The sequence below is a fragment of the Actinia tenebrosa genome, unplaced genomic scaffold (assembly GCF_029948245.1).
Source record: "Actinia tenebrosa isolate PJP-AT-01 unplaced genomic scaffold, QUT_ActTen_1.0 PGA_scaffold6__47_contigs__length_16458017, whole genome shotgun sequence".
In the NCBI taxonomy this organism is placed as follows: domain Eukaryota; kingdom Metazoa; phylum Cnidaria; class Anthozoa; order Actiniaria; family Actiniidae; genus Actinia; species Actinia tenebrosa.
The window spans coordinates 1,803,840-1,830,357 of NW_028292583.1; the positions used below are offsets into that span (position 1 = coordinate 1,803,840).

The following is a 26,518-nucleotide window of genomic DNA, read 5'->3' on the forward strand; positions in this document are numbered from 1 at the left end:
ATGTGGAGTAGTGTTGTTATTCATGATTTTTGTTGTGACCTACAGCATCTCCAAATGCCAAATGGCAGTGTGATCAACAACCCGCATTAGTCTACGCGCAAAAATTAGATGCGATGGGTATGTACCCACCTTGATACAATACTCCATGAATGTTTTGGGTTTTCGTTCGACGCACATCCCATGTTGACTAACTGGTGAAACCGCCGGCCATCTACATTAAGTTCTTTATTGACTGGAACATAGCACCTTCCAGTCCCACGATGAGCGGTTCCTCCGGTCGTATTCGCACCCAGAACCACGAGCAATCGTTTTCAACAAGTTATTTTTATCTAGGAAATCATAAGTTTGTTCGGCACTCGTCGTCCATGACGAAATATCTAATGCGCGACCTGTTCCGGAGCGGATCTCCAGCGGCCAGATCAGTTTCTTCTTCCCATGTGTCCGTAGCCTTTCTGAGGTTTCTTTGGCAAGTATGTAGAAGGTTGCATGTTCGTTCTTATACGGTGGGATTGTGTTAGCCCGCCTCCCATCGCAGATAGTGGTAACAGTCTTGGCAGGACGACAAGATTTGTTGATGTTGTTGGTAAACTTCGTCCAACTCGGCGTGCGAGCTTTAAGCATTCTGTAGAGAGGCCAATAGCCCGCTTTTAGGTGGTTCTGTGATTGGCTAGTGTTGGGTTGCATTGTTTCCCATAGAGGACGGAGAGGAAACACCGCAGCTATTAAGAGAATACAGACAATAAAACAAGACACATCGACAAGCCCTTTTTAGAGTCAGTCTAATCCTTTGCCGTCCAAAGATGACTGAATTACCCCTGCATTTTGATTTAACTCGCAAGTGCTTTGTTGCTGGTCGAGTTGTGCAGCTCCATGCACGATGCCTCCCTGCCTTCACGCATAACCCCATTTTGACACTTATCTTTTCTCTCGATCCCTTTAATCACAGTATCCAGCATTACGCTTGGATGTTTTAGATAAGAGGTACGGAATGTCGAAACCATCATTTACGACGATTCTCGGTTCATCGTTTCTGAAGGTACATATATGTTAAGCTTCCTCACCTTGCTCCTTCTCCGTCTCCTCTTGCTGTTCTGTCCTTCCCTCGACAGTCCGCTTTTCCTTTGAAGCGCAATCTTTACAATTTATTCTTGAAACCAAAGTATTGCAAATGATATCCCGTTGACAAGGAGTTTGACGAAGAGCCGATTGATAATAACCGGATCTTCCGTAAGGGCAGATGCAGTTCCTCACTCCCCACAGAGCGACGCGCCAAAAACTTCAAATACCTGTTAAGTAAAACAAAATTAACCTGGTCAAAGAAAATAATTTTTAATGTACTGAAATAACATCAGGTTGAGCTCCAAAATCTTCCAAGTTTAGACTAAATCTGGATCGTTGCTGACAGATAGTCAACTATAATATGACAAACACCTCAAAAGATGCCCTTTGGTGGCAGGTTTGTCATTCATGGAAATATTTTTGCTATTCTTTTCTTGATTCAAAAGGAAAATGAAATATCGTTTTTGTACAGCTTACATATATATTTTGTCCTCAACATCGATAAAAAACTATGCCATTTAATAGAATAGTCATTATTTCTAGTTTAAACAACTTTTAGTTTTTTTTAATAGCGAAAATCGGCTATTACAACACCAAGGTAATTTTCTACAAAAAAGTTAGTAAACTAAGTGTAAGTGTCATTCCTTGTTTACTTTGCGCTACACTTTTCACAATCTGAACTCCTAATGAATAAGTCTACATCTATCTGGATATTTTTAACAGGAGGAGGGGGGGAGGAGGAAAACCACGCTAAGCAAGTCCACTTGACTCCATATTCATGTGAGTGGAGGTAATAAGGGCTAAAAAGGATGATCCGACGCAAATACATGTCAATAATTCCGATAAAAGTACAAAAGTCACCGAGATTACACTATATACTCATTAGTGTCCTCATGCTTATTAGAGACGCGCGTTGCAATTAAAATCGCACGAAAAAATCGCAAGATCGATTGTTGGTCTGGCAATTTTTCATGAGTCCTGATCCAAAAGCCATATGACCATCGTATGGTAGATCAAAAATCAAGCTACATTGGTTTTCAACCAATCCTCTAACGATTTAAACTGGCAGCTCATTATTTAAAAAATGATAAAGCTACGAAATTTCCAAACTTTTTAATTGTATCAAGATAATGTGTCTGGAGATGAACTAAGCATTACAAATTGAACGCAAGATTTGTAATTGTACGTGATCTGGCGATGCTAACCAAAATAGATTCGATTTGCTATCAAGATAAAACTTCTTGATAACCGTTTGTTTGCCATTTCAGGGCCGTAACCAGGGGGGGGCACAGGGTGCACGTGCACCCCCCCATAAAAGCTTATAATCCGCTCATCTATCTCCTTTTGCTTTAAAATTGCATGTAAATGTTTTTTGATTAAATGAAGACCACTTTCCATCTGCATATTGTAGCATTTTTAAGAATCACTCACCCATTATTCCCTTTTTTTTGGTTCTGCAAATCATTGCCTGTGCACCTCCCCTGCAAGATCCCTGGTTACGCCACTGCATTTATTAAGTCAACACTTCCTTATTTATCAATCTAGATAATCAGAAAATCAAACACTCAGCTCTCTCTTTCTGTCTGATTGCAGTTGGCTTTTCATATACACTTTATTACACTAATATTTTTGTTTGTAACTAGACTGATGTATTCTGAGATGGACTAGTAGGTCAAGAAAGAACACGACCATATTGCTATCTCGCTATGCGTCGATAACCTTAGATATAGATTTTACACATTGCAGATCATTATTACTTCAGTCTTTCTGTTTAAAGATTTCAAAATTTCAAGATTTCAAGTGCTCACTGCGGTTTCTCTGATATGTACACTTCTTTAGTGGGCTAGAATAAGACTTTTAAGTCTGACCTTTCTCTCTTTATTGTTTCCTTGTAGTATCTCTTAGTATCTCATAGATTTACAAAAATATTTTCTAAACGCGTGTTGGTCCTGGGGGTCCTGGGCATGTGCCCGCACTTCGTGCGGTATAAGTATTAGTATTAAGTACAATTAAAGTATTCTGTAGCTATTGTTTCCTTATTTTTACAGATAAACTTCTGTTGATTCTAGCCATGTAAATATTTATTTCCTTTCGTGTAGTTGTTCCAGTTGATAAAGAGTATCAAGGTATAAAAGTGGACCTCACGGTACAGCGGCACAGTACTCATAAGTGCATCTATCATTGATTGAGATTTTTGTATTAAAGCTTGGGCTTGCGACTTTTCTAAATAAAATAGGTTATTTAGCACGTACACACAACATGGTACACGTGTGAGTTGAGCAAATTGCGTAGTTGGAATAGCCGTACATGTCACTAAGTAGGCGTGTAGCCAGTCAGTCGCCATTGACTGGGAAAAACGTTTTTAGTGTTGTGTGGGAATTCAAAAATAGGTTTCAAGTGTGGCACGTTTCGTTTGCAATAACTAAACTAAACGTTTCAACTAAACGTTTCAACTAAACGTTCTGACTGTGTATCTCAATGTCTGATAGCTCTGCTATTGATTTTTTGAAGATTTTACGTGCATATTCGATTGTGTGTTGGTTTTATTAGAAGAAATTAATGGATAAAATTAGAAATTCATATTGATAATATTAGAAGAATACTAATGAGTAATGACTAAAGAATGCTCAATGGGGTCCAAACAGAAATCACGTCCATATAGTGGTCACCTTCAAGACAAGACAAGGTCAAGACATGGAGTCAGAGTGATTACATTCATTACATTAGCAGAATATCATATTGATCCTTGACCACAACTAAATATTGCCCAGGTTCGACAGACAGCACACTCTACTCCGGGGGGGGGGGGGGGGGGGGGGGGGGGGGGGGGGGGTTGCTCTTGCCCGTTTAAGGTAGGTATGTGCCTCTGAGCCCACTGAACCCTGACCCCTGTTCCAGAGTAAAATCGCTGGAATTCATACCCTGTTCCAGAGCAAGATCGCTGAAAACCATACGCAGTTCCTGTATTGTGAAAATAGATACCCTGTTCTAGAGAGGAGATTTCATATACCCTGTCCCAGAGCGAGCGCGATTATATATACCCTGTTTCCAGAGTAAAATCACTGAAAACCATACCCTGTTTGGCGGCACGTACCCGTATAGCGAATATAGGGGAATACACCCACCCCCCCCCCCCCCCCCCCCCCCCGGGACTCTACTACCAGACACTAACCAGTTGCTGATTCACTCGTTCGTGACTCAGCAACTCGTTGAAGAATTCAAAGCATTTCTCGGCAAATCAATGGCGGATGCATTCTCGGGAACCCAACTTTACTGGTCCCTGGGATTCCGAAGCAACCTCGTCCCCAGGGCCCTCTCAAGTTGAAGAGAAAGGGCCCTGGGGACGAGGTTGTTCCCGAGGATGTGGCGGATGCAGGAGATCAAGGAAAACGCATGGTACCGACCGACAAGAAAAAAAACGATATTGAGTCCTTCTTCTTTCGTGACTCCGTACCAATTAGGTATTCATTTGGTCGTACTTAATCCCGACTATTTAAGTACTCTCTTACATAATTTTGTACAATTTTGTTGAATACCGACTCGAACTTGAATGATACTCACAACTAATGAAATAGCTTTTAAGAACATAATTTATGATGACTGTGCTTAATATTACACGAAATTACATCCAATTTTTCATACCACTGAAATATATAATTTATTTCCGTCTGGATTCACATCTTCCACTCTCGCCGAGCAAAGATTTTAGCAGAACTGAAGAAAAAGATAGTTAAGAAAGCGCTATTTTTCTTAAATTGTGAAATTAGCTGGTCAGTTCAATATAAATACTTGCTTGATGACATTTCTAGAAGCTATTAACGGTTTAGTACATCACTTTTCTTCCTGATTACCATAATGATCATATTCAGGTTTTTCATTGTTTGAGTGTTAAGATATACTTAAACTAATCCTTTTGACTAGAATCTGTTAGTCTGTTTGGCACCGTTTTCGAGCCTTTTCTTGTATATAATCGATGGTAGGTAGTGATAGAATTAAAACCTAGCCTAGTTGACACTCTCGAAACGTTTGAGATCAAAAAAGCATGTGCTAAATTGATAATTAGCTGATACAGCGAGAAAGGCTGCGCGGAAAATGATTAGCAGGATTTAAACTGGAATTAAGAGAACGAAAATCGAAGCAGAGAATAATGAGAAATTTAGGAGAAAGAAATCAGGAGGAAAGAGCATGCAAAGCGCGTCCAACAACCAACTAAAAAGACACGGAACTAATGTAATTTAGCAAGAAAGTCAGAAGAAAATAGCTAATACTCTCTTAAACTTACATTATAATTTTTTTTTAAAGATAGTTTGTGAATATGAGGTTTAATGTACTTGGCTTGCAAGTAATCCAAGTAAATGACTCGGTGAATATCTGTTTGCAATCACATGAATCTATCCCTTACATCGTCCAATCAACGTCATATCAAGATGCAAATCTGACAAGCTGGTAATCAATCTGTAAGAATTTTCTTCAATGGGCTAGCTCGTTTTAATGGAACTAAAACGCCAATTGAGAGCCAATAGTCCAGATGATATCGTCTTGCTTGCTCTCACTTTGAGCGTTTGGCCTAATTTAAGTTTTGTACAGATTTGCGCGTTCAGATTGAAATGGTAAATTACGTTAAGCAATTTGGTTTAGAGCCATGAGTGAAATTCGTGCGAGGAAAGAAAGAAAGAAAGTAAGAAAGAATTAAAGGGTAGTTACTTTCTGATAATAATCTAAGCGGCAAGTCTAAATTAAAATCTAAGGAAGGTCTTCCATCGTATCTCCAACCACAATCGTCTGCACTATTAATTTCATTCCAATAATTTGAACTACTTTATATTATCAAATTCCCAAAAAGAAACAATCAAAGCAACGACGAAATCAAGACTAATCGAATGGCATTGAAATTTATAGATGCACATGAGCACTCAAGACTCGACGTGAAAAGTAATCTTCAAAGAGTCTTATAATGAATGAAATCTTCGATATAATAGTTGAACTAAAAACCAAAGCAAATTAATAAAAAAAAAATCCCCCTGTTCAAATAATTTGATGCCAATTATCCTTTTAGTGCAACTAAAAATCGACTACTTCCCACTAAATTAGCAGATTTGTACTTATCTAAATACACATTGTCTTGGCAGTTTTCAAAATGTGGTGATTTTGATTTGGGAATCGAAAACACAGATTTTCTTGAAACACAGCAAACTAAAACTGCAAAAAATACAAAAGAAAACGTACGAGTAAGATTGTTTCGGCTGTGTTGTTGTATATAAAGGCACAAATTAAAATATATATATATATATTTATGAATCTCTTTATGAACTATTTAAGAATTTCGATTTTGAAAAACACAGTTTTTCTTCAAACGAAAGAAGGAAAAAAAGGTAGTGAATAACTAAACTAGTTCAACCTCATGATGTTAAAAGCGCTACCGTAAGCTCGAGCGTCCAAGATGTAAGTACGGCATTTCCAATTCTTCGTGTGTGTGTTCCAGGCAGTTTGCCTCTGACTAATATAAATCAATCCTTTTCCCCCCACTAAGATAGAAGTACTTTATAGATAATAAGGATATATTGAAGACGTCAGGGAAGATTAAGGCAGGACATCAATAAGGCGCTGACGTTTTGTTTTATTGCGAAGGTCGCATGCATGAAAAAGAAATGTCTTACCATTCTTTAATATAAGTTATTGCACTTTTGAGCCGCCAATGAGGGTTTTTATTGCAGGCTAGTTGGGAGAAAAGATATTGCGTATTGGCCGTAGTCGTCGCATTTTTGTTTCATATTGCGCAAGAGAGTTCGATCCGATGTTGATTTCACCCGCTGGAAAAATACTCATGAGAAGTTTTCCATTTTGACGCTGCTTTTTTAAGCGCGTGTAGTAGATAGGAAAGGAATAAAGAGATGGATGTGACGATATTGCGCAACTTGTATACAGAAAAAATTTTTTCATTCCTCTGCGCATGGATACATAAAAGGAAAAGGAATAAAAGGCGGGTATAGTATAGATATTGTGCAACAAGCACGCAGAATACCCACATATGCTCTGTACATACATGCGCGGATATATGGAATGAGTAGCGCATTTAATGTTAAATAAAGATGCGCAACTGCCAAAGCTTTGCGCGAAATTGCATGAAATTATGAATTTCTACCAAAAGTGATGATAATATTACTACAATGAAATAAAGTTCGATAAATTGCGAAAGCTTAAGCACAAAAATATTTAACGCGCGCAATTTATTGTCTTTCGGCAGCACGAATACGATTGATCGTAATTGCGCAACTCATAAAAAGGCAAAAATTGATCTCAAAAATAATGACAACTTTTACAACATATGGTAACTGAAGCGTATTTGTACACAACTGATATTACTTGCGCATCCTGTGAAATAGTAATGAGGATAATCCTGTACAAACCTCTACGATATTTCATTTTTAAATTCTAAGCAGAAAGGCGAACTTCACTCAAATTCAAAGATTTAGCAAAGTACCAAGCTTATCTTTTAAACATTGGCCTTCTAAAATATTTCTCGATAAAGTATTTGAGCTACTTGGCTGAAGGTTTTTTGCATAAACGAACACTCCCATGCGATTTTTCGTATCAACTGCATGAAAAAGAATTAGCATTTGGTTATCAAATATTCTCCTGATTTTTTTTTTTTCTTTTTCTTTTTTTTTGTTGTCAGAAGTCTACAGTTTTTCCGAATTGAATTTACTTTGGGAAAATTATCCTCCCCAACTACAAGTTCCAGGAGAAAATCCAAAGAAATTTTCGGTTAAATCAAAGTAAGTTTTATGGCATGTTTCTACGAATTAGACATATATATTAGAGAGTTAAAATGAAGTGTTGTTATTTTGCTGCCCCCGATGATACAGTGTGTGGGCACAATTAGAACATACAGTAATAAAATTTACCATTCCATACACTTACTTCAGGTCATACTAGGGTGTGATTCAGGCGGGGGCGAAATATAAATCTCGATCTCATTGCCTTGTTTTCAAATCAAGAAGTCTTGTTAAGCGGGATCGATGTTGAGGGTCGGCGAGCACACAAAGCTTGCTCATCCAATTTGGTTATTGGATATTTTATAGACATGCGTGCGCAACTTTTCCCCAAACAAATCGAATAAGAGTGATTTTTTGTTAACTTAAGTGTGATGTCGGAAATTTTTCCATTAAATAAAAACAAAGCCAAGAAGGACACCGGAATGTCGTCATGATTGACGCTTTTCTTATATTTCTTGAAGATCTTCATTAGACTATTATTTCACAAGTTGAGTTTTTCATTAATTTTGACAGCAATGTCTGCTCATTTATTCTTTTACTAACTCTCTCGTATCTCTTTTTTTTTTATTATCTATCACTGGGATATCAATTGACAACTGCGATATTGAGCCCATATAATTGAAAAAACACCTGCTTCATTGGAATAAACTATGATCAAAGTAACATAGACATGGCTGATGAACGTAATAATACAAATATTGAAAATCACTACTTTTGACTTTTACGAGCGAAAATGTCTAAGATTTCTAATATCACCCGTAAATTTAAAAAAATTAACTTCGAAGATGATTGCCTTTTGTTCATAAAAGAAGTAAAAAAATCAACCCTCTTACATAAATATATACTCAAAATCTCTTTAATAGATGCGTATCCTATAGTTTCCCAACTAACAGGCAAAAAACTAATCTCGCCGCAAAAAATAAAAATTTATTCCTATGGAATGAAATTTCAAATCGTTCTCCTATAATTGATCGAAACGTTTAAGATTGATGATTTCAATATTTTCACCTGCGACTTACCGCGGCCAATTTGTCATTTTATAAACGGATGTTTTCTGTGGAAAACAAAGTCATTAAACAGAGAAAATTTCCAATTCAAAACAAGAATTTTGGATTTTTTTCGCCTTTAATAAGCACAGACACTGTTTCGGTGTGGGGTTTGATGTTGAATGTTGAATGTTGACAAAATAAGAAGTCGAGAATTCTGATTAAGCACCGTTTAGCTCGAACAAAAATGTCTTATTTTTCTTAAAGGAATCATAATATTACTAAACTATGCACTTGGGGGCATTGCAATTTAGCTGGTCAGGATAGACTCGTTTTAATATAAAAACTTATATATCAGCGATTTTTCTCCGGCGCTTCGAGCCCCCAGGCTTTTTCTTTCACAGAAAAATCAATATTATAAAAAACAAAGCTTTAGAAATGTACAAAAAAGCTAGCTGTTTTAAACCTCATTGATATGCAAAAGAACGATTTCCACATAAACACCTTGACTACAGGTTCCAATTGAACTATCGATTCATCTATAGATAGTAGTATAACTATTTTATTACAGAATGGCTATGAATTAGTTAAGTTTGATATCAAGCGATTGTATTTCGTTCAAAGGGGCTCAGATTTATCGGTAGCTAGCTGTGGTTTAATTTTATGTCGGCCGGAGACGACTGAGATTGTCAGAACGTCTGCTCAAAGAACCCAACTGCGACACCATGCGGTATTTAGAGTAAAAGTTCTCTTGGGATGAATAAACATTACAATCAAGATAATTTGTATCTTTTTCCGTTGAAAAGTACACTCGATAAAATAATACACATGTAAAGAAAGAAGGAAAGAGAGAAAGAAGGAAAGAAAGAAAGAAAGAAAGAAAGAAAGAAAGAAAGAAAGAAAGAAAGAAAGAAAGAAAGAAAGAAAGAAAGAAAGAAAGAAAGAAAGAAAGAAACGAACAAGCTTTACTCCAGGCAATCAAAAAAATAATTTGACTCTTATTATTTCTTACTTTCTATGTTTACATTTTTACCAGAAATTGCGACTATTATCTATAAATGTTTTTTTTTTTTGCGCCACATTAGTCTTAAAGAATCATAAATAATGGGAATCGACAGGGCGAAGATATAACGTGACTAAAGTATCTCTTAATTGCCCACTTTCAAACACTCACACTTAAAAAAATCTTGAAATACATCTATCAAACAACACGCACCAACATCAAAAAACGATCAAACATGAACCCTTTGAAATTATCTGTGCGTTCGTCTACGCAAGACGTCGCCATATGAAAAATCACCACCTATACCACTGTCTGCAAGCGGTGAATGACGTACGGTCTCAAAGACGCCGAGAAAATTTCAATATTTAATAATGGGATAAAATAACCTTTATGAAGTTTTGGGCTAGTCATTAGTGAGTATTTTATAGCTTGAATTTCATTGTCTGCTGTAAACATGCTCCGCTTCCGTAAGTCAGCCAGATTGCGGCGAATTTTCCATTATGTATTGTCTTAGGCAAGTCATTGTATTACCTTGAAAGAAAATATCGTTCGAGAATTTTCACCTGTTTGTCAATATTGGGTATTTTTTTTCTTCACGAAACGTTACATGCACCGGAAGGAAAGCCGTATTGAGTGAAGTAGGAAATCAATTATGAACTCTTGACGTATGTCTGAAGGGAATTCTTCTTCAAATGACAAAAACAACACGTATATATATATATAAAACAACATACAAAAGCAGGATAAAAAAAAAAAAAAAGGAGTGCAGTTTATTTTCACGCAGAAACGAATCTCATAGAATCTGTTCAAACTGTGTGGTTAAGCATTGGAAATACATTTGCAATTTAAAAAACTATGGTGTAAAGAACTAACCAGCCAAGCTATGTAACCAGTGAAGTTTTACTGTAACATCCATTCCGTGACCGCTTTGTTAAGATTTCGCTTCCTTGATCGAAGCATTATTCTTTGCAATCGATCGTAATTCACTTTGCCATTGATATTTTACATTTTATACTTACTAATAGACGCTCAAAAGCTCGTTAAGATTACTTCAGTTAATCTTGTGGGCTGGAAGATTTGGTTACCATAGAGAATTGAATTTTATGGTATTACATGCTAACTAACGAAGAAAGATTGATTGGTTTTTATAATGATAAAGGCGGAAACGATGACAGAAAAGTTCCGTTCGTCTAGATCAAGATTTACTAGTTTTTACGTATTACTTAATTTTGTAAACATTTTAGGAAAATTTGATCCTGGATTTTGTGTGTGTGTGTGTGTGTGAATATATCTAGCATTTCAATTTTCCAACTTGAATTCTCAATCTTCCACCTTCTGGGCCCCTAAAAATTTTAACTTTCACCTCTGAGCATGTTTAGCCTCCCCCTCCCCCCTCCCCTAGGGCCGAGCTACGCAGGCTAAGTATGTTTGGAGACATTATCCCTATAACCATATACTTGATATAATATGGACCCTTCATTCAAAAATGATTCCTGGGTATTTCTGGTTCACAAATTCACTTAATTGGGATACCAAATTTATGTGATTGTAAATCCCAAATAGGTTTCATGGAAATACTAGGAATTTAAAAAGAGACTCCTCTTTCTTCGGCTGAGTTTTAACATATTTTGCAGTAAATCTAGTGTATTGCTGGTTTTCAATCATTCCCATGAGAATGAAATAACAAGACATGGCAGCCATGTTGGATGATATGACAAAAGAGACTAATGACGAATATTTTGTTAAATTCATTCAAGATGGCGGCTGTGAAAACCATCAACACCAGACTTATTCATTCCCCTGGGCACTGGAACAGAAAAGTATGTTAATGGTTTTTGTTTTGAGGGAGGGAAGGGGAGTGAAGGGGGAGGTAAGGGGAGTGGAGGGGGAGGTAAGGGGAGTGGAGGGGGAGGTAAGGGGAGTGGAGGGGGAGGTAAGGGGAGTGGAGGGGGAGGAAAAACAATAGATATGAACTAGGGAGAAGAGATGGGGAAGGAGATAGATGGTGTACTATAAAAGGAAAAAGAGCATTTTTGAGAAGAAATTCCATGCATAAGGTTAGATAAAATCTTTATTAATTTTTACCCTAAAATTTCTTTGAAAAAATACTTTTTCTCCCTGTTACAATATTGTAGTAACAACTTACAGTATTCTAACAATTACAGTATCTTTACCATGTTTACCATAGCTCAGTGAAGGGAAATACCAATTCTGTTTTCCATTCGTAGATTATCTCTTCTTTTCTGTTATTTTATCTGGGTCCAGAACTTCTTTTCCCTTTCTCTTCCTTTTAGAGTTAATATTCTGCAGCTTTTGCTCAAAACTTTCACACAATGCTCTCTTCTTGAGCTTCTTGTGAGACTTGAATGATTCACCAGGAATCAAAAAATTGGTTTGATTAAATGTTTGTTGCTGTTCGGAGCCTGAACAGTCAACCTCAGTTCTCTCACTCTGTGAGATTACATCATTATTAATGAGATTTATCAATGACTTTGTAATAGTAGTTCTAACACTATGAATAGTCCATATCTGCTGTAGATGCTTGGTTAGAGACTCAGTGATATGTGGTTCATGGACCCATGACAGATCCTCATAGACACAATCATACAGGACCAATGGAAACTCTAATGCCATATTGTACTGTGGACGTTGAGGGCAGAGATCTGTATCAAGAAGCCAATCGATGACTTCAGGTTCTTCAAGCTTCTGACCAATCATTAGGAGCACAGATACCATACAACGAACTTGATGCCAGAGAAATGCTGACCCTAGTATAACAGCCTCGCACATTTCATATCCATCATGTGGGGGCTCTGCCCCTTCTTTCTCTTCCCATATCTCACTATCAGTATCTTCATTGCCAGCAGTGATTTTATTAACAGTAAATGATATTATCGCTCGCTTGAAACTCATGACCCCATTAGCTATATCCATTTTACAAAAATTCCTGAAGTCATGTTCTCCTTCCAGTTTTTTAGCTGCTTCATTCATCCTCGTTAGATTCAAATTTGCTGCTGGAAAATAGTATTTATACTTCCTGTATGTGCAACTGAACCTTGCATCAAAATCACAGCGGACTGGTGCCCAAGACAGAACCCTGATCTCATTTGGCAGAAGGTTATTGAGGATTTGAATATAAGGGAGCTCTTTGGTGTCCTTTGAGTTTTCTACTGTTGAAGATTGGGAAGAAAAAGATTGACAATAAATTATGTAGCTCCGTCATGAACTTCTAAAAGTCAATATTTTAATTTATGCATTCAGTTACAGCCTTAATTGATGTTTTTAAAACAGTCTCTCTCCCCATTCAGAACAGGAAACCCCGATATACAGCAGAGAGGAAGAGACTGACTAGCTATAGCTCCTGCACTAGTTTCATGTCCCCATTTTTTAGGGTGCTTCACAGTCTATGTTATAACTTTGTATACAATTACATGTAAAGCAGCCCTATGGATACTAATGTGTCAGTCATTTCAATTATCCAGCACCTCCCCCCTCAGATTTGGGTGTACTGAAGTACAGTACTGTACCTCACCACAGGGATACCAAATCACACAAATGTACACACTGTACCTTGTTTATCAGCACAGTCTTTTGTTTGTATGACACCAATTCCCTCCGATAGGTTCGATCTGACATCCAATGATACAACCTGCCTGAATGCACTCACGCCTTTATCTGTTCGCCCACAGCGTGAATAGTTTGCGCCTTCCCTTGTCTGAACGAGTCTTCCCTTCATCAAGGCATCAAAGAGATAAGCTTCAACCGTACTATCGATGTTTTCTTGGGCAGCAAATCCATGCATATCCCACCCAAGATACGCAACCATAAGAGCTACGTGTCTTTTGTTGTAGCGTGTAAAATCAAACGGTTTGTTCTGAGATTTTTTCTGTTTTGACTTTTTGTTGGCTTCTCCAAGTTGTCCTGCCGAAGATGGAGACGCCGAAAAATCCTTCTTTTCTTCGGTAATTTCCTTCTCAGACAACTTCAATACTGCCTCTTCTTTCTCTTTTTGTATTTGCATAACTTTCAACACTAATTTGTCTTTAGAAAGACTCTCCAAATACTCTTTATCGAAACCACACACTTCGTCCGCCATCTTGATTTTGTCCCTTCCCAGGTAGTCCTTGCGGGGAATGTTTGTGATACGTAACATCATTATATTGTAACCGCTGACTGGATTAGGAGCCAGCAATCAACAACATGGCGGCTGTTCTGTTCAGGTCAAGACTACTTCAGACAGGATCGTCTAAAATACTCCTAAAAGCAGGACTCAGGTCCTCGTCCTGTGCACTTAGGAAGGTAGATAAATCTCTTTTTTATTTGTTTATTTTTTATGGTTCATGTAGCTATGAAATTTAAAGAAATAACAGGGCACAGTGTGCTGGCGTTTAGGTGTTCTTTAGTAATACAGTGTATTTCATATGTTTCTGTTTATACAGTAGCTTTTCTGCGATTTATATTATTTAAGTACTCTTTGCGACTGGAAATGGAGTTTAATTACTTTACCGTAAGTTATTTATTAATAGAAACAAAGGAATAAGGCAGGAAAACAAAAATGAAATAAAGAGAGAATGAATGAATGAAAGAAAAATTCTCAGTGCTTAGCAAAGGATATGGATACATTCAATACACAGGAGGTATGAATGAGAAAATGCTAGGAATGAAATAAATATAAGAGTTTCACAGGGCATTGCCGAGCTAGTGCAATTCATTATGTACAATAGCTTGAAGTGTCAAAGCAACCTCTAGTTACTTTATAAATTTGATATATGCAGACTATATATTGCATTGAAGGGCTATAGGACTATATTACATGTATAGCTATATTTTACTACTTGAACTCAGGGGTTTATTTTATTTTATTTTATTGAAGTGATAGGAGAAAGTCATAAACTAGCTGGAGGCTAGTCTTAGTAAACATTCTATGAATTACTAAGCTATGAATGGTAGTTTAAGCCAGAAAATTTTGCTTATACACAAGAGCATTCTCCAATCCCTGACCGTTAGACGAGTAAAACCCCTGGTACTTATATCTATGTTTTGATTTCTACCCAAGTCCCAGAGTGCAGCCTATCATCCACATGACCATCACCCAAGACAACATATTCCACCACTTGCCAAATATGGTGGTCGCAACACAGTGACCCTTATACCTGGTGATGGCATTGGGCCGGAGATGGTTATTGCTGTCAAAGATATTTTCAGGTCAGTGTATGCTAGCCCAAACGTGACAAAACTTCAAGTTGCATTTTTTCATGATCAAGCAGTACTTTTTATACATCAAGTTGATTTTCATTACACCAAGACCCTTGTGTTCTATGTCTAGTCATTTGTTTCGCTTGTCTAGTCATTTGTTTTTGATATCAAGCGCAATGTTTAAGTTGACAAGCAGCCATCACAATCAAAAGTCATTTAGGTCTTTGCGATTTGCATACAAAGGGGAACGCTAGAAGCACTCAGGAGAAGATTGATTTCGAGGGAGGATTTTGGAAATTGTAGTTACAGTTCTTAAATTTTAATCTTGACAAAGTTTTCATTCCCATTTCACCAGTATCTCGAAGATGATGGATTATTATTATTTATTTTTAAAGTGTTTTTCTTTTAAGTTTGGGTTTGACAGGATTCTAAAGCTTTTAGATTTATCCCTAATTCCAGTTCCCCCACCCCATCTAGGTTTTGTATTTGGGGCGGGGGGGGGGGGGGGGGGGGGGGGGATCCATCTCTGGAGTTCTCTGAGTTCTCCCTAGCACCGAGGTGCAATGATTATAATTATATAATAATGATTTATAATTATAATTACAGTGCTTTAAAATATTTATCAAGGGTTTACAAGTTTGAAGTACTGTAGAGCAGTCTTAGATAAAGTTGTTTAAGACTAATTACAGATAAAATTATATTTTTTGATATTAATTTTTTTTCAGACATGTGGGTGTGCCAGTGGATTTTGAAGAGCTTAATGTTAGGTATATACAGAGCAATGAACAATATCCCCATTTTAAATATGTACATATAAGCAATGGGAAATGTCAGCAAAAATTGTTAAGTTGTGCATTTATTCCACCTCATATACATGTAATGTGTGGTTGAGGAAAACATTAATTGTTTCTCAGAATTTATATTTATGATTCATGGTGGTGGTAGTGGGGTGCAGGGACTTTAGGAGGGTAGCACCAACCTATCACCCTTGTTCTGTGATCAAATTGGAATTTAGGAGTTGATTTTTGTGGAGGGGAGAATCCGAAGAAAAACCCTTGAAACACAGGAGAGAAGCAACTACAGTAGAAACTCTACTAACACACAACACTAAAGCAGGTGGGACTCGGAGGGTTGCGTTGGTGAGAGGTCAGCGCTGTCACCGCTACACTACCTGTGCTTCCCAATAAGAGATGTTTACATCATTTAGAAGTCATCCAGTATAAATCTATATTAATAAAAGATGTCTTGGTTTTGACTCTAGTGGTTTAGATATTGTGGATATGGAATCTCACGAAGATGCCATGGATCATGCAGTGACGTCAATACGACGTAATGGTGTTGCAATCAAAGGTACAGTATTACATATAGATATCTGTCTTCCTTGGAGCTAATAATGTCTATTTTGAATTCTTTCTTGAGTGTTTTTTTTTTACACATGACATGAATGAACAGCTAAATAAAATTACAGTACAGCCAGATTTATTTTTGTTTTGTATTTGCAGGAAACATTTTCACACCACTCGACACACATCCAGATTTTCGATCTCTTAATTTGGAACTGAGGTACTGTAAATGTTTGTATGTATACATGCGTGAAGTGTCTACTGTATGTACCCCTTTTCCTTGTTATAATTCCTTTTTGTGTCTACTCACATGTACAGTTTTTTGTTTTATCACATGTATCTCATTTTTTTCTCTACAGCTATACTTGTATGCACATCACATGTGAATAGATTTTGTTGGGTCAAATTTTTTTACAGGTTCTGCAGTTTTCTTTTCTTTACAAAACCCCAACACACTATATTATTCTAAGTAATTCAATGTGTGAGTCCGCTCCCCTGAATTAAGTTATAGATCAGCACAAAAGTCATTTTGTTGTGTAATAAAATCATTTTGCAATAAAATATATTAAAATGTTTGATATAATTTTTCACAGACTGCGTTTAGATCTGTTTGCTAATGTTGTGAGATGCAAATCAATCCCTACTATAAAAACCAGGTAAAGCTATTCATGACTAAATAATCAATTCAAATATCCCAGTTCAGTTGCATTTTAGAGCTTTAAAACTAGTGGTAGAAAATCAGTGTGCTTTAATTGGCCAACCAACTACATGTATTTGGAGGTTGTAATGTTAATTAGTAAAAATATGCAGGTGATTATAGAAAATCTTTCTGGCCGCTCGAAGACTCATGTCTCTGTAAATATTCCCCGATAATCACTTCGCCTTCGGCGAATAATTGTTAACTATCAGTATGATCAGGGAAATAAAGTAAAGAATGTGACCCCTAAATCATTGTTAGTAAGGCATCAGTAGGTTCTTTGTAGGCTGTTAGTAGGTTGTTGGTAGATTTTTGGTGGGATGGTTACATGTACTGTATAGTTAGCCATGGGAAGCCATATGAAGCATGGGCAGTGAGAGTACTCCCCTCTCACCAATGCGACCGGGTTCGATTCTTATGCTCTTTGTATGTGAGTAGAGTTGTTTGTTGGTTCTCTCCTGCGCTTCAAGGGTTTTTCTCTGGTTTTCCACCTGCAAAAATCAACTTCTAAATTATAATTCAATCTAGAAGGGGTCTAGATGAAAATTACTCTGTGCAAATCTAGTTACCCTAGCAAATTGTGTAGTTTTTTTATATTGGTAGGATATCATAATCCTTTACTATTACCTAGATTATAAGTAAGTACTGTTTATACTGTAAATGCTACTTCTTTTTATATCATATTTTAGACACACTGATATAGATCTAGTGATTATCAGACAAAATACTGAAGGAGAGTACAGCCAACTTGAACATCAGGTTTGTATTGTGTGCTTATTGACAGAGTACAGTGTAGGTCAAGGGGTGGATCTAGGAGAGAGATGAGATCTAGATGATCTACTGCATTATTGGTGCTTGCGCTTGCAGACATCTTGTCCATAAGGATGCAACACCTCCTAAGACAAAAATCCTGGATGGTGCAGCCCACGTAAAAAAATTCCTGGATCCACTACTGAGGCCATTCTACCGAAACTGATTGTTGAAAGATTGACCAACCATGGTTGATTATTGTCGTCAATCGTTGTTGTCAATCATCCACAACCTTAGTTTCCAATCATGGTTGACTGCTGTCAGTCATGTTGATCTATTGTTTGATTGACCGTGGTTGATCAATTGATTTGAACAACAAAAGCTAATTGACAGCTCAGAATCAGTTCTTAGGATATGAACTTTGTAATATACATGACTGTACACTGATGGGTGTTTGCTGGGTCAATCAATCAGTTTGATACTCAGCACCTGGAATGGACTACATGTACATGTACTCTGCACCACACTGTCTTGCTCATAATGCAACTACTGTAAGCAACAAAATTATTTTAAAGTATCAGGAGGGGATTCAGTTACATTTTCTGAAAGGTGAATAAACATAGTTTTCGAAAATCTATTTAGCAATTGTCTGTTTTTATTTGGAACACAAAAAAAGTTGGGTTTCTCTGAACTTTTTGAGTGACAAAAATAGCTTCTTTAAAACAATCTAGCTCATTCGGATTGCATCAAATCGAACTGAATCTTTGGATAATAATAAGTCTACACTACAAATCTAAAAACACTCTCTCAGTTTAAAAAAAATAATTTTTTCATTCAAAAGATATTGTTTATCTTACAATCACAACTACCGAAAACTCAAACTTCCAGATTTTACGTGTGATTGCACTCAATTTAGATATGATATCAAAAAATCTAAGACACCTTTAGAAGTTTATTATCTACAGAGTATTCCTAATGTATATAAGATTGACATAGTGGAAATTCTGATTCTGTGGAAACCTGTCAAATGAAGTGCTGCAAATTTTCACTTCAAACCCAAACACGTTTTTTATTTTGCAAAACAGATAATTCTAAATAAATATGTAAAAACTGCATTTATTTAGCTTTCAGAAAATGTATACTTTTATGGCAAAAATATTGTAAAGTCAGTGCACAATTTGAGGTAACGTATGGTGGTCAAAATCCCCTCCTTACATTGTATACCTTAAGCTGAAAGCTATTTTTATTTAAAAAAAGAATATTCCAGGTGTGGTTGAGAACTTTAAAATAACTACAGAAGAAAAGTGTGTTCAGATTGCCGAGTATGCCTTTGAATTTGCCAAGAAACACGGCCGCAAGAAAATCACTGCAGTTCATAAGGCAAACATAATGTAAGTAAGAAAATGAAAAGAAATGTCCTTGTGTATTATACAAATTGTACCCTTTCCCTTGCCAAGGAAATGATTGGCCCCTTAATTCCTTAATCAGACATGTGGGATCCTCCCTCTTTAGCCCTTGGCAAGAGACGGGAGGGACCTTCCCAATGACATACAGTAGGAGGGGCAATTTCCCCCTTGGCTAAAATAACAACAAACCCTCTCCTTAATTTATTGGCAAGAAATATAATAGGGAGAACCCCTTGCCTCTACATCCCAGTTTGTTAACTTTGTGAGAGTGGTTTGTCTAAGCCCCCCCCCCCCCCCCCCCCCCACTATGGCCTCTGGTACCCAGGGTATTCTAAGCTAATATTGTTCCACAAACAATTTGGTAGGAAAATGGGTGATGGATTGTTTCTTCACTGTTGCAACGAGGAGGCCAAGAAACACCCAAATATTGAGTACGATAGTATGATTATTGACAACTGCTGTATGCAAGTGAGTGTCTATATAACTGCAAAATGTATTAACTGAAGTAAATTAAAAAGTAGTACAGTATATTTCCTATTATATTTATATAATATACATTTTTGATTCAACATAAACAATCTGATATCAATTTATTGCTTGATTTTACTTGAGGTTATTTCCCAACTTGTGTCTCAAATATTTTTTTTATAATTCTTCTAACAGCTGGTAAGCAATCCTAACCAATTTGATGTAATGCTCTTGCCAAACCTCTATGGTAATATTGTCAGTAATATTGGAGCTTCTCTGGTTGGGGGACCAGGAGTAGTGCCGGGAGAAAACTATGGTCCTGATTATGCTGTATTTGAATCAGTAAGTTGCTTTTGTCTGTCCTACTGTATGACTATCCCTCTTTCCATCAATCTCTCTGTCTTTCTGTCCATCTCTCTGTCCGTCTGTCCGTCCATCTGTCTCTGACTGTCTGCCTGTGTGTGTGTGTCTGTCTGTCTGTGTATCTGTCTTTGTGTCTGTGTGTGTGTGTCTGTCTGTCTGTCCGTCCATCTGTCTCTGTCTGTCTGCCTGTGTGTGTGTGTGTGTCTGTCTGTCTGTGTATCTGTCTTTGTGTCTGTGTCTGTCTGTCTGTCTGCCTATCTGTCTGTCTGTCTGTGTATCTGTCTTTGTGTCTGCGTGTGTCTGTCTGTCTGTCTGCCTGTGTGTGTGTCTGTCTGTCCTTCTATCTGTCTGTCTGACTGTATGTATATATGTCTGTATTTTATTTGACTTTAAAGTAATCTTTTGTAATGCACAGTGTTTTTTCCCATGATGTACCTTCAGTCCTTCCCTTCACACTGCATTACAGCAGTTTTAGTGGCATTGGTGACCAATAAGTCACACTTTTGAACCCTTGCGACCATAAGGTCATCCCCTTGAACACTTTTAACCCATCCCTACTTTTCCTTTCCCCTTGTGCTACTAGACACTCCCAGCATGACCAAGTTAGTGAAAAACTCAAATCGACTGAGTTAGGCGGGGAAAAAGAGACTGTTAACAGTCTAGCTAATCTTCTGTTTATGTGTATTGTCTAGGGGTCCAGACACACTGGTCTAGATATCAAGGGAAAAGGTATCTCTAACCCTATCAGTATGTTGTTTGCAAGCACCTTGATGTTGCAACACCTTGAGTAAGTAATTAGACTATGCATCATGATGGCCATGTTGATGATAATGATGGTGATAATGGTCATTGATGTTGACTTTGATGATGATAATAATGGGTGTGATAATGATGGTGGTGAAGATGATGGGTGTGATGATAATGACGTTGATGATGATGACAATGTCAATGATGGTGAATATACATTATGCCCAAGCTAAATAGGTTCTATTGATTTTCACATTTCAGACCACTTGTCATTCCTTTAGGAATAAGATCCTTTGTTTGAAGTCTATTCACATTCATGTGTCTTCTTCAAAGAAATGATACTCTATGGAAAGACACGTGGTCTGAAATGGGAAAACGTTACACCCAAGGTGAATGGGTCTGTTATATTTATACCTACATTCATTGAATATGCTATATTAGGTACATGTTTGTGTTTCAGGTTTACAGCATACGCCGATCTCATAAACAAAGCCATCTTGGACGTCGTAAACAAAAGAATAGTAAGCTCTTAACTTGTCTCTCGAGAATCTTCCAATTAGTTGATCAGGTTAAGGTTTGGTGGTCAGAGTTTCGGTTTAATACTCCAGTTTCAAATTCTCTGTTCTACGAGGTTGGCCTACATTTCGTATGAAATTACTTTGAATATTCTTGCATTCCAGTGAAGGAAAAAAGATGCCGAATGGACCAAATCCTTTTGGGCATAATGTTTTGCCCATTTTCACTCTTATTGCCCATTTGAGACCATGTGTCATTCCCTTGAGAATAATATTCTTTGTTTGAGTTGTATCCATAGTCATGTGTCTTCTCATGCGCAACCATTAAACAAAGAAATGATACTCTGGGGAATGACACGTGATCTGAAATGGGAAAACAGTGGATTAGGTGTATTTTACAACAGTATTTCTTCATATATCTATACATTTTGATTTATCAGTCATTTTCTCTCCTCAGCTTACAGCTGATGTAGGTGGAACGGCTTCTACTACAGAATTCCTTGCGGCCCTGAAACAAGAACTCGACACGTCACCAAGAGTGAAGCGGATTTACTGATTCCCAGATCTCAGTATTTCGATCCCGGGTTCCTTTCGATCTTCCCCACCACAATGCGTTTTATTATAATAACCGCTTGATATAAATCAATTGAACATAAATAAATTCAATTGTAGACTTAGAATTGAGTTAACATATTCAAATTTTAAAATGGTTTTTCTAATGACACTCTGTAAATCTAAGTGATCGAGTGGTAAGAGCCTCCTTGGGTTCTTAGGGCCTGTCACGTAACGTCGCGTGACAGCGTCGCGTGACAGACCCTTAGAACGTCTGCGTCGGAGGCTAGTGGTAAATGTATGCAGGGCTGTGTTGTGATTCTCGTTCTACAAGCTAGTGGATGGGTAAATCAGCTTTAAATGATTGTAAATACAACATATAAACTATAGGTAATCAATAAAATATCGTTTATCCAAGCTACCTTTCCTGACACGAGCAGCTAATTAGCCTGCGTCACATCCGAAGAAAATTCCGAATGTGACGCAGGCTAGCAGATGATTAACTTTCAATCAACTCAATAACCAATGCATCGATGAGATATGATTTCAATCAATCGAAAGTTTGATTATCTGTGTAAAATTTATTAGATCGCAGCTCTTGCATTGTCCGAAATTCAAATATAAAATGATTGGTCAAAATCGTTTTCGTGTTTTCGCTGTGCCTGGCGACATTACACTGACTTTGTATTATAACGCATAAAAAGCGTGCGTTAGTGATATGACAGCACGACTGAGCACTGCTGTACTAAGGATGGCATTGGCTTCTCTTAATTAGATATGGTGAGTGACTAGGAAAAAATAAACATTGCTTATAAATCAATATTTTTAAAACTGGGTCGAGTCGACATGCAGTGCATTTTGGGGACGAAATAGACGCCATCTTGGATAAAACAGTCCCATAATGCAATGCGAACTCGACCAAGTTCTTACTCTTGAAAGTACACGTAGGGGAGCTGCTCTATCCACACTTTCCCTATATTTACTTCTCATTTCAAATAGCTCCTCTTCACTCTTCATTTTGTGCGTAATATTTACACAATCCACGTGTCATTCCCTTGGTTATTAATTCTTTGTTTAACGATTGCGCAGAAGAAGACAATTTTCCTTTTTTTTTTTTTTATTTGTTTTTTATTTTAAATTTTTATTCAGTTTTTAAAAAACGTTGCTCCCCAGAATTTCCAAAAATATATACGATAATTAATGTGTATACGTTTCTGAGTATGGATCGGAATAGGAAACGTCCTCAAGATTTTTCTTGGTAGACAGAAAAAACCTCTGCTCGTAGGGTGTTATATTGTAGCCAGTGAAACCTTGAAAAATTATTTTTGAATTCTGTTAATGTTTTCACGTAGAGCCGCCGCAATGTTTAATCGTCCGAGCTGCCAATAACCCTTCTGAATATCCTCAGGGGTAAAGTGAGTATCTGCTCCGCGGTCAAGTCGATGACTGAACCAAGGCAAGCAGAGCAACATCACACTGGTAGTAAAACAACAATAACCAAGGTAAGATTAACCTATAAAGTTTTAAATTACTCAAGAGGTACCATTGACTTGCAGAATAATTAATTCTTTCACCGTACTCGACATCAACAGCTGGGAATTATGCAACTGCTGACCAAACAATCGCGGGCAGCATCTGATAGTTGAACGCGGGAAGATTGAATTCGTCGACATGAGAAATAATATAGAGGTCTTTAAACATCCTCTTTGCTTATAGATGTCTCTGCAAGTTTGAAGTTTAATTCATGTTGCTTTAAAGGCTTACTACTTAAAATCTTTTTTTGCATTCTTGAAGGGCACTCCAATTCCAAAAAATGTTTTTCCCATTATGCCAGCAGCGCTGCTAGCCTCCTTCGCAGCCGTTCTTAGCGTCGTCACGCAACGTTTGTGGGGAAGGAAACGTTGCGTGACGACCCTAAGAACGGCTGCGAAGGAGGCCAGCAGCGCTCCTTTTGAGTATTTGTTAAGATGCAGCTGCGTTTTATTTCCCTAGCTCCAGTTCTTTATTCATGAGTTACAGTTTATGCTAATTTGAGTCATTCTTACCAGTCTCACTTTCCCCTGGATCTCGACTTTAACCAAACCTGTCTTTTTCTCGATAAATTCTTTAAACTAAGTACTAATACTTCTGGTTTAGCTACCCTTATTACATGTAATTTTCGCGATTTTCAATCGGGAAGGTAAAGTGACTCTCGCGACTAAGTAGGAAACATGTTTCCAGGAACATGTTTCCAGAAACATGTTTCCCTAAATGTTTCCTAAGGTGGCAAAACTGTCAGGAAACATCGGGAAACAATGTTTCCATGCGTCTTGAAAATATGAAATGTTTCTGCTGCACAGCAAAAACATTTTTTGCTTCTTGGAAGCAAAATTTGTTGCTCGCAACAATGTTTCGCATGTGGCTAAACTGGGAAACATCGAAGAAACATGCGCGCGGTAAACATGTTTCCTTGTTTAGCCAGGGCCTTATTGGGGAAATAAAAAATAATTAACGACCATGAAAAAGCAGGGATAAAAAACTTTGAGAACAAAATGTCAAAACCAAGGAACTAACGTAACATTTTTATATTATTTATTTGTTATTATTAGGCAGTAAGCCGTCATCTTCTTCAAGGAATATACGTCCTGTATTTGGACAGAATAATTTATTCAATGAAATCGCGAAACTAATTAAAACAACTTGGAACAAGATTTTAGCGCAATATCAATTGAAGTCTCATGAAAAAAAATCTTTCAGGTTTTAAAATTAGTGTGAAAAGAGTTTGAGATCGTGTGAGTTGTGCTAATGATAATTGGTATTGGTATATCGTATCGAGAAATGATAGTGGTAAGGCTGTTTAAGATATCCTTACTGGTAGGATCTATTTTTTGTGTGGTGGCAGATGTTTGAGCTCAAAGTCACAAATGCTCTCTGCTCGAGATTTTTTTTCTTTTCATTTTCTTGCTATCACATTAGATGTTTGTTTATTTGGATCACTGTATACCACCACCTTGCCGTGTGTGTTTATATATTAAAATATGTTTCTAAAATGGTAAATTTAGTGTGTGAATGAATAAAGCGTAAAGAGTTTTAAGTGCTTCAAGCGATGAAAAGTGCACTACTGTTCTAGTAAGACCTACACTTTTTAAATTTGCTATCATTGTCGTTAACCATGGACAATATTGACTACTAATTATTTGCAGATATTTACACCCTAAAAATATCTAAGTGGCAATACGATAAACAACTTCGCAATTTCGTATTGATTGGGTAAGGAATTAGTTCATTAATATTTTATTGAGTTAAAGGAACACTGCCAGGCAGCTGCCGATTTCAAACAACGATACTCGTTGAGCTTGATACAAGAATTTCAGTAATGGAAAAAAGAAAGTGGACTAGTGTAGTATTTGAGTTTGTTTTGAGCACCATCTTGCTATCAGTGAATGCTGAATTCAAAGCAGTATCCAGGGACCAGCTTGGATTCAAGTTCATGAACTTCTTCCACAAACCTGGTATAGTTCTCACCGATAGTTCCATAACAGTGCACTCCAGTGTGACCGATGTCTCGTCCTGTCAACTGATGTGTTTAGATCACACATCCTGTTTGTCCATCAACGTCGGCAAGAAACCAAACCAAAAGACTTTGGACTGTGAACTGAACAACTCGACGTCTTTGTTAAAACCACTCAGTTTGAAAAAACGAGAAGGTTTCGACTTCTATGGACTGGCTGTGAGTACTCTTAGAGCTTTGTTCGATAAAACATTGATAAGTATTCATAAGTATAAAGAATAACTGGTATTTCGCATTTAAGTTTACCGTCGTAGGTCAAAAAGAGGATGCCTATCTTTCCAGTTAGGAAGCGAGTTAGGAAGCGAGTTAGGAAGCGAGTTAGGAAGCGAGTTAGGAAGCGAGTTAGGAAGCGAGTTAGGAAGCGAGTTAGGAAGCGAGTTAGGAAGCGAATTAGGAAGCGAATTAGGAAGCGAGTTAGGAAGCGAATGATATTTTATTACAGAATATTTACAGAATATTTAATATATATTTAAAAAAAGAAATCGCAAGTAAAACGTCTGCATCAGCCGGTAATTATTAATTCTATGGGTGTAACGCGACTGTTTCTCGTTCGCTGACAACATGTTTGCTGGCTCAACAACGGATCTGTCTGCTTCTCAACACGATGTCGGAAGAGGAAAGCTGGTAAGTAATACATTATTCATAATCCTTCATTTATCATGCTAAATTATTCCATCCTTGAAAGATCAACATAGCATGTCGAAGTAAGACAATTCCTGGTTACATTCGAACACGACAGCCATGGCAATCGTCGCATTTCCACCGAAGGAAACCGTTATTACCACTGTCAGTGGGAATGCTTGCGGGCAAGGCATGGTTACATAACGTCTTCTTTAATTAAGCAGGACCCTGGCTTAATTTTAGATGACTTCCAGATCGGTAGCTTACGGCAGCTGTTAAACATCGACATCTAAGTTACCTTTTGCTCTGATTAGGATAAGGACAGTGCCTACTATTTCTAAGGTGTGTTTTGTTTTTCAAATTGTATTGGGTCATCATGCATATAAGACGTCGAACTTTTGCCGCGTCCATTGTGCTTGCCTGTTTACCTTGAACCTAGTAGAAGTATGTATGCCAAACTTATTACATTCCGTCTCCTGCCGCCAA

General features: G+C 37.3%; 3 protein-coding genes across 6 annotated transcripts in view; 2 read left to right on the top strand and 1 right to left on the bottom strand.

Moving 5' to 3' along the window:
• Positions 1-26,518, top strand: part of LOC148905818 (uncharacterized) — a 49,179-nt gene that overhangs the window by 18,591 nt on the left and 4,070 nt on the right. Inside the window, exon 1 of one of the 3 annotated variants that reach the window (XM_089039279.1) lies at positions 25,164-25,570. The exons of 1 other annotated variant lie outside the window; for it this stretch is intronic. In XM_089039279.1, coding sequence (XP_088895405.1) covers positions 25,217-25,570 — 354 coding nt within the window. In that variant the 5' untranslated portion in view covers positions 25,164-25,216. Of the gene's footprint in view, positions 1-25,163; positions 25,571-25,821; positions 26,036-26,518 lie in introns of those variants that run through there. One more of the 3 variants, XM_089039280.1, reaches the window with a different exon arrangement.
• LOC116307700 (tRNA pseudouridine(38/39) synthase-like) lies at positions 11,897-13,934 on the bottom strand. 2 transcript variants are annotated; one of them, XM_031717999.2, is made up of 2 exons: positions 13,395-13,934; positions 11,897-12,991 (listed from the first exon to the last, which is right to left on the bottom strand). In XM_031717999.2, the coding sequence occupies exons 1-2, from the start codon at positions 13,918-13,920 to the stop codon at positions 12,054-12,056; spliced, it is 1,464 nt and encodes a 487-aa protein (XP_031573859.2). In that variant the 5' UTR covers positions 13,921-13,934; the 3' UTR covers positions 11,897-12,053. The 2 variants fall into 2 exon arrangements, with proteins under 2 accessions (XP_031573859.2, XP_031573858.2); XM_031717998.2 differs by having other exon boundaries at positions 11,897-12,994.
• On the top strand, positions 13,992-22,278 carry LOC116307701 (isocitrate dehydrogenase [NAD] subunit gamma, mitochondrial). The gene is made up of 13 exons (XM_089039324.1): positions 13,992-14,123; positions 14,881-15,029; positions 15,746-15,787; positions 16,282-16,370; positions 16,523-16,583; positions 16,957-17,019; positions 17,750-17,819; positions 19,068-19,201; positions 19,582-19,684; positions 19,880-20,026; positions 20,740-20,834; positions 21,255-21,315; positions 21,767-22,278. Exons 1-13 carry the CDS (start codon positions 14,025-14,027, stop codon positions 21,863-21,865), a joined length of 1,212 nt encoding a protein of 403 aa, XP_088895450.1. The 5' UTR covers positions 13,992-14,024; the 3' UTR covers positions 21,866-22,278.

What these genes read in the sequence shown, in the direction of transcription:
- LOC116307700 (XM_031717998.2), bottom strand. Translation starts at nt 13,920, where the DNA reads ATGGCGGACGAAGTGTGTGGTTTCGATAAAGAGTATTTGGAGAGTCTT. An exon ending in AGACTGTGCTGATAAACAAG is followed by an intron (nt 12,995 to 13,394) that starts GTACAGTGTGTA and finishes AATCTTCAACAG; the next exon opens with TAGAAAACTCAAAGGACACC.
- LOC116307701 (XM_089039324.1), top strand. Translation starts at nt 14,025, where the DNA reads ATGGCGGCTGTTCTGTTCAGGTCAAGACTACTTCAGACAGGATCGTCT. An exon ending in GCTGTCAAAGATATTTTCAG is followed by an intron (nt 15,030 to 15,745) that starts GTCAGTGTATGC and finishes ATTTTTTTTCAG; the next exon opens with ACATGTGGGTGTGCCAGTGG. An exon ending in TCTCTTAATTTGGAACTGAG is followed by an intron (nt 16,584 to 16,956) that starts GTACTGTAAATG and finishes AATTTTTCACAG; the next exon opens with ACTGCGTTTAGATCTGTTTG.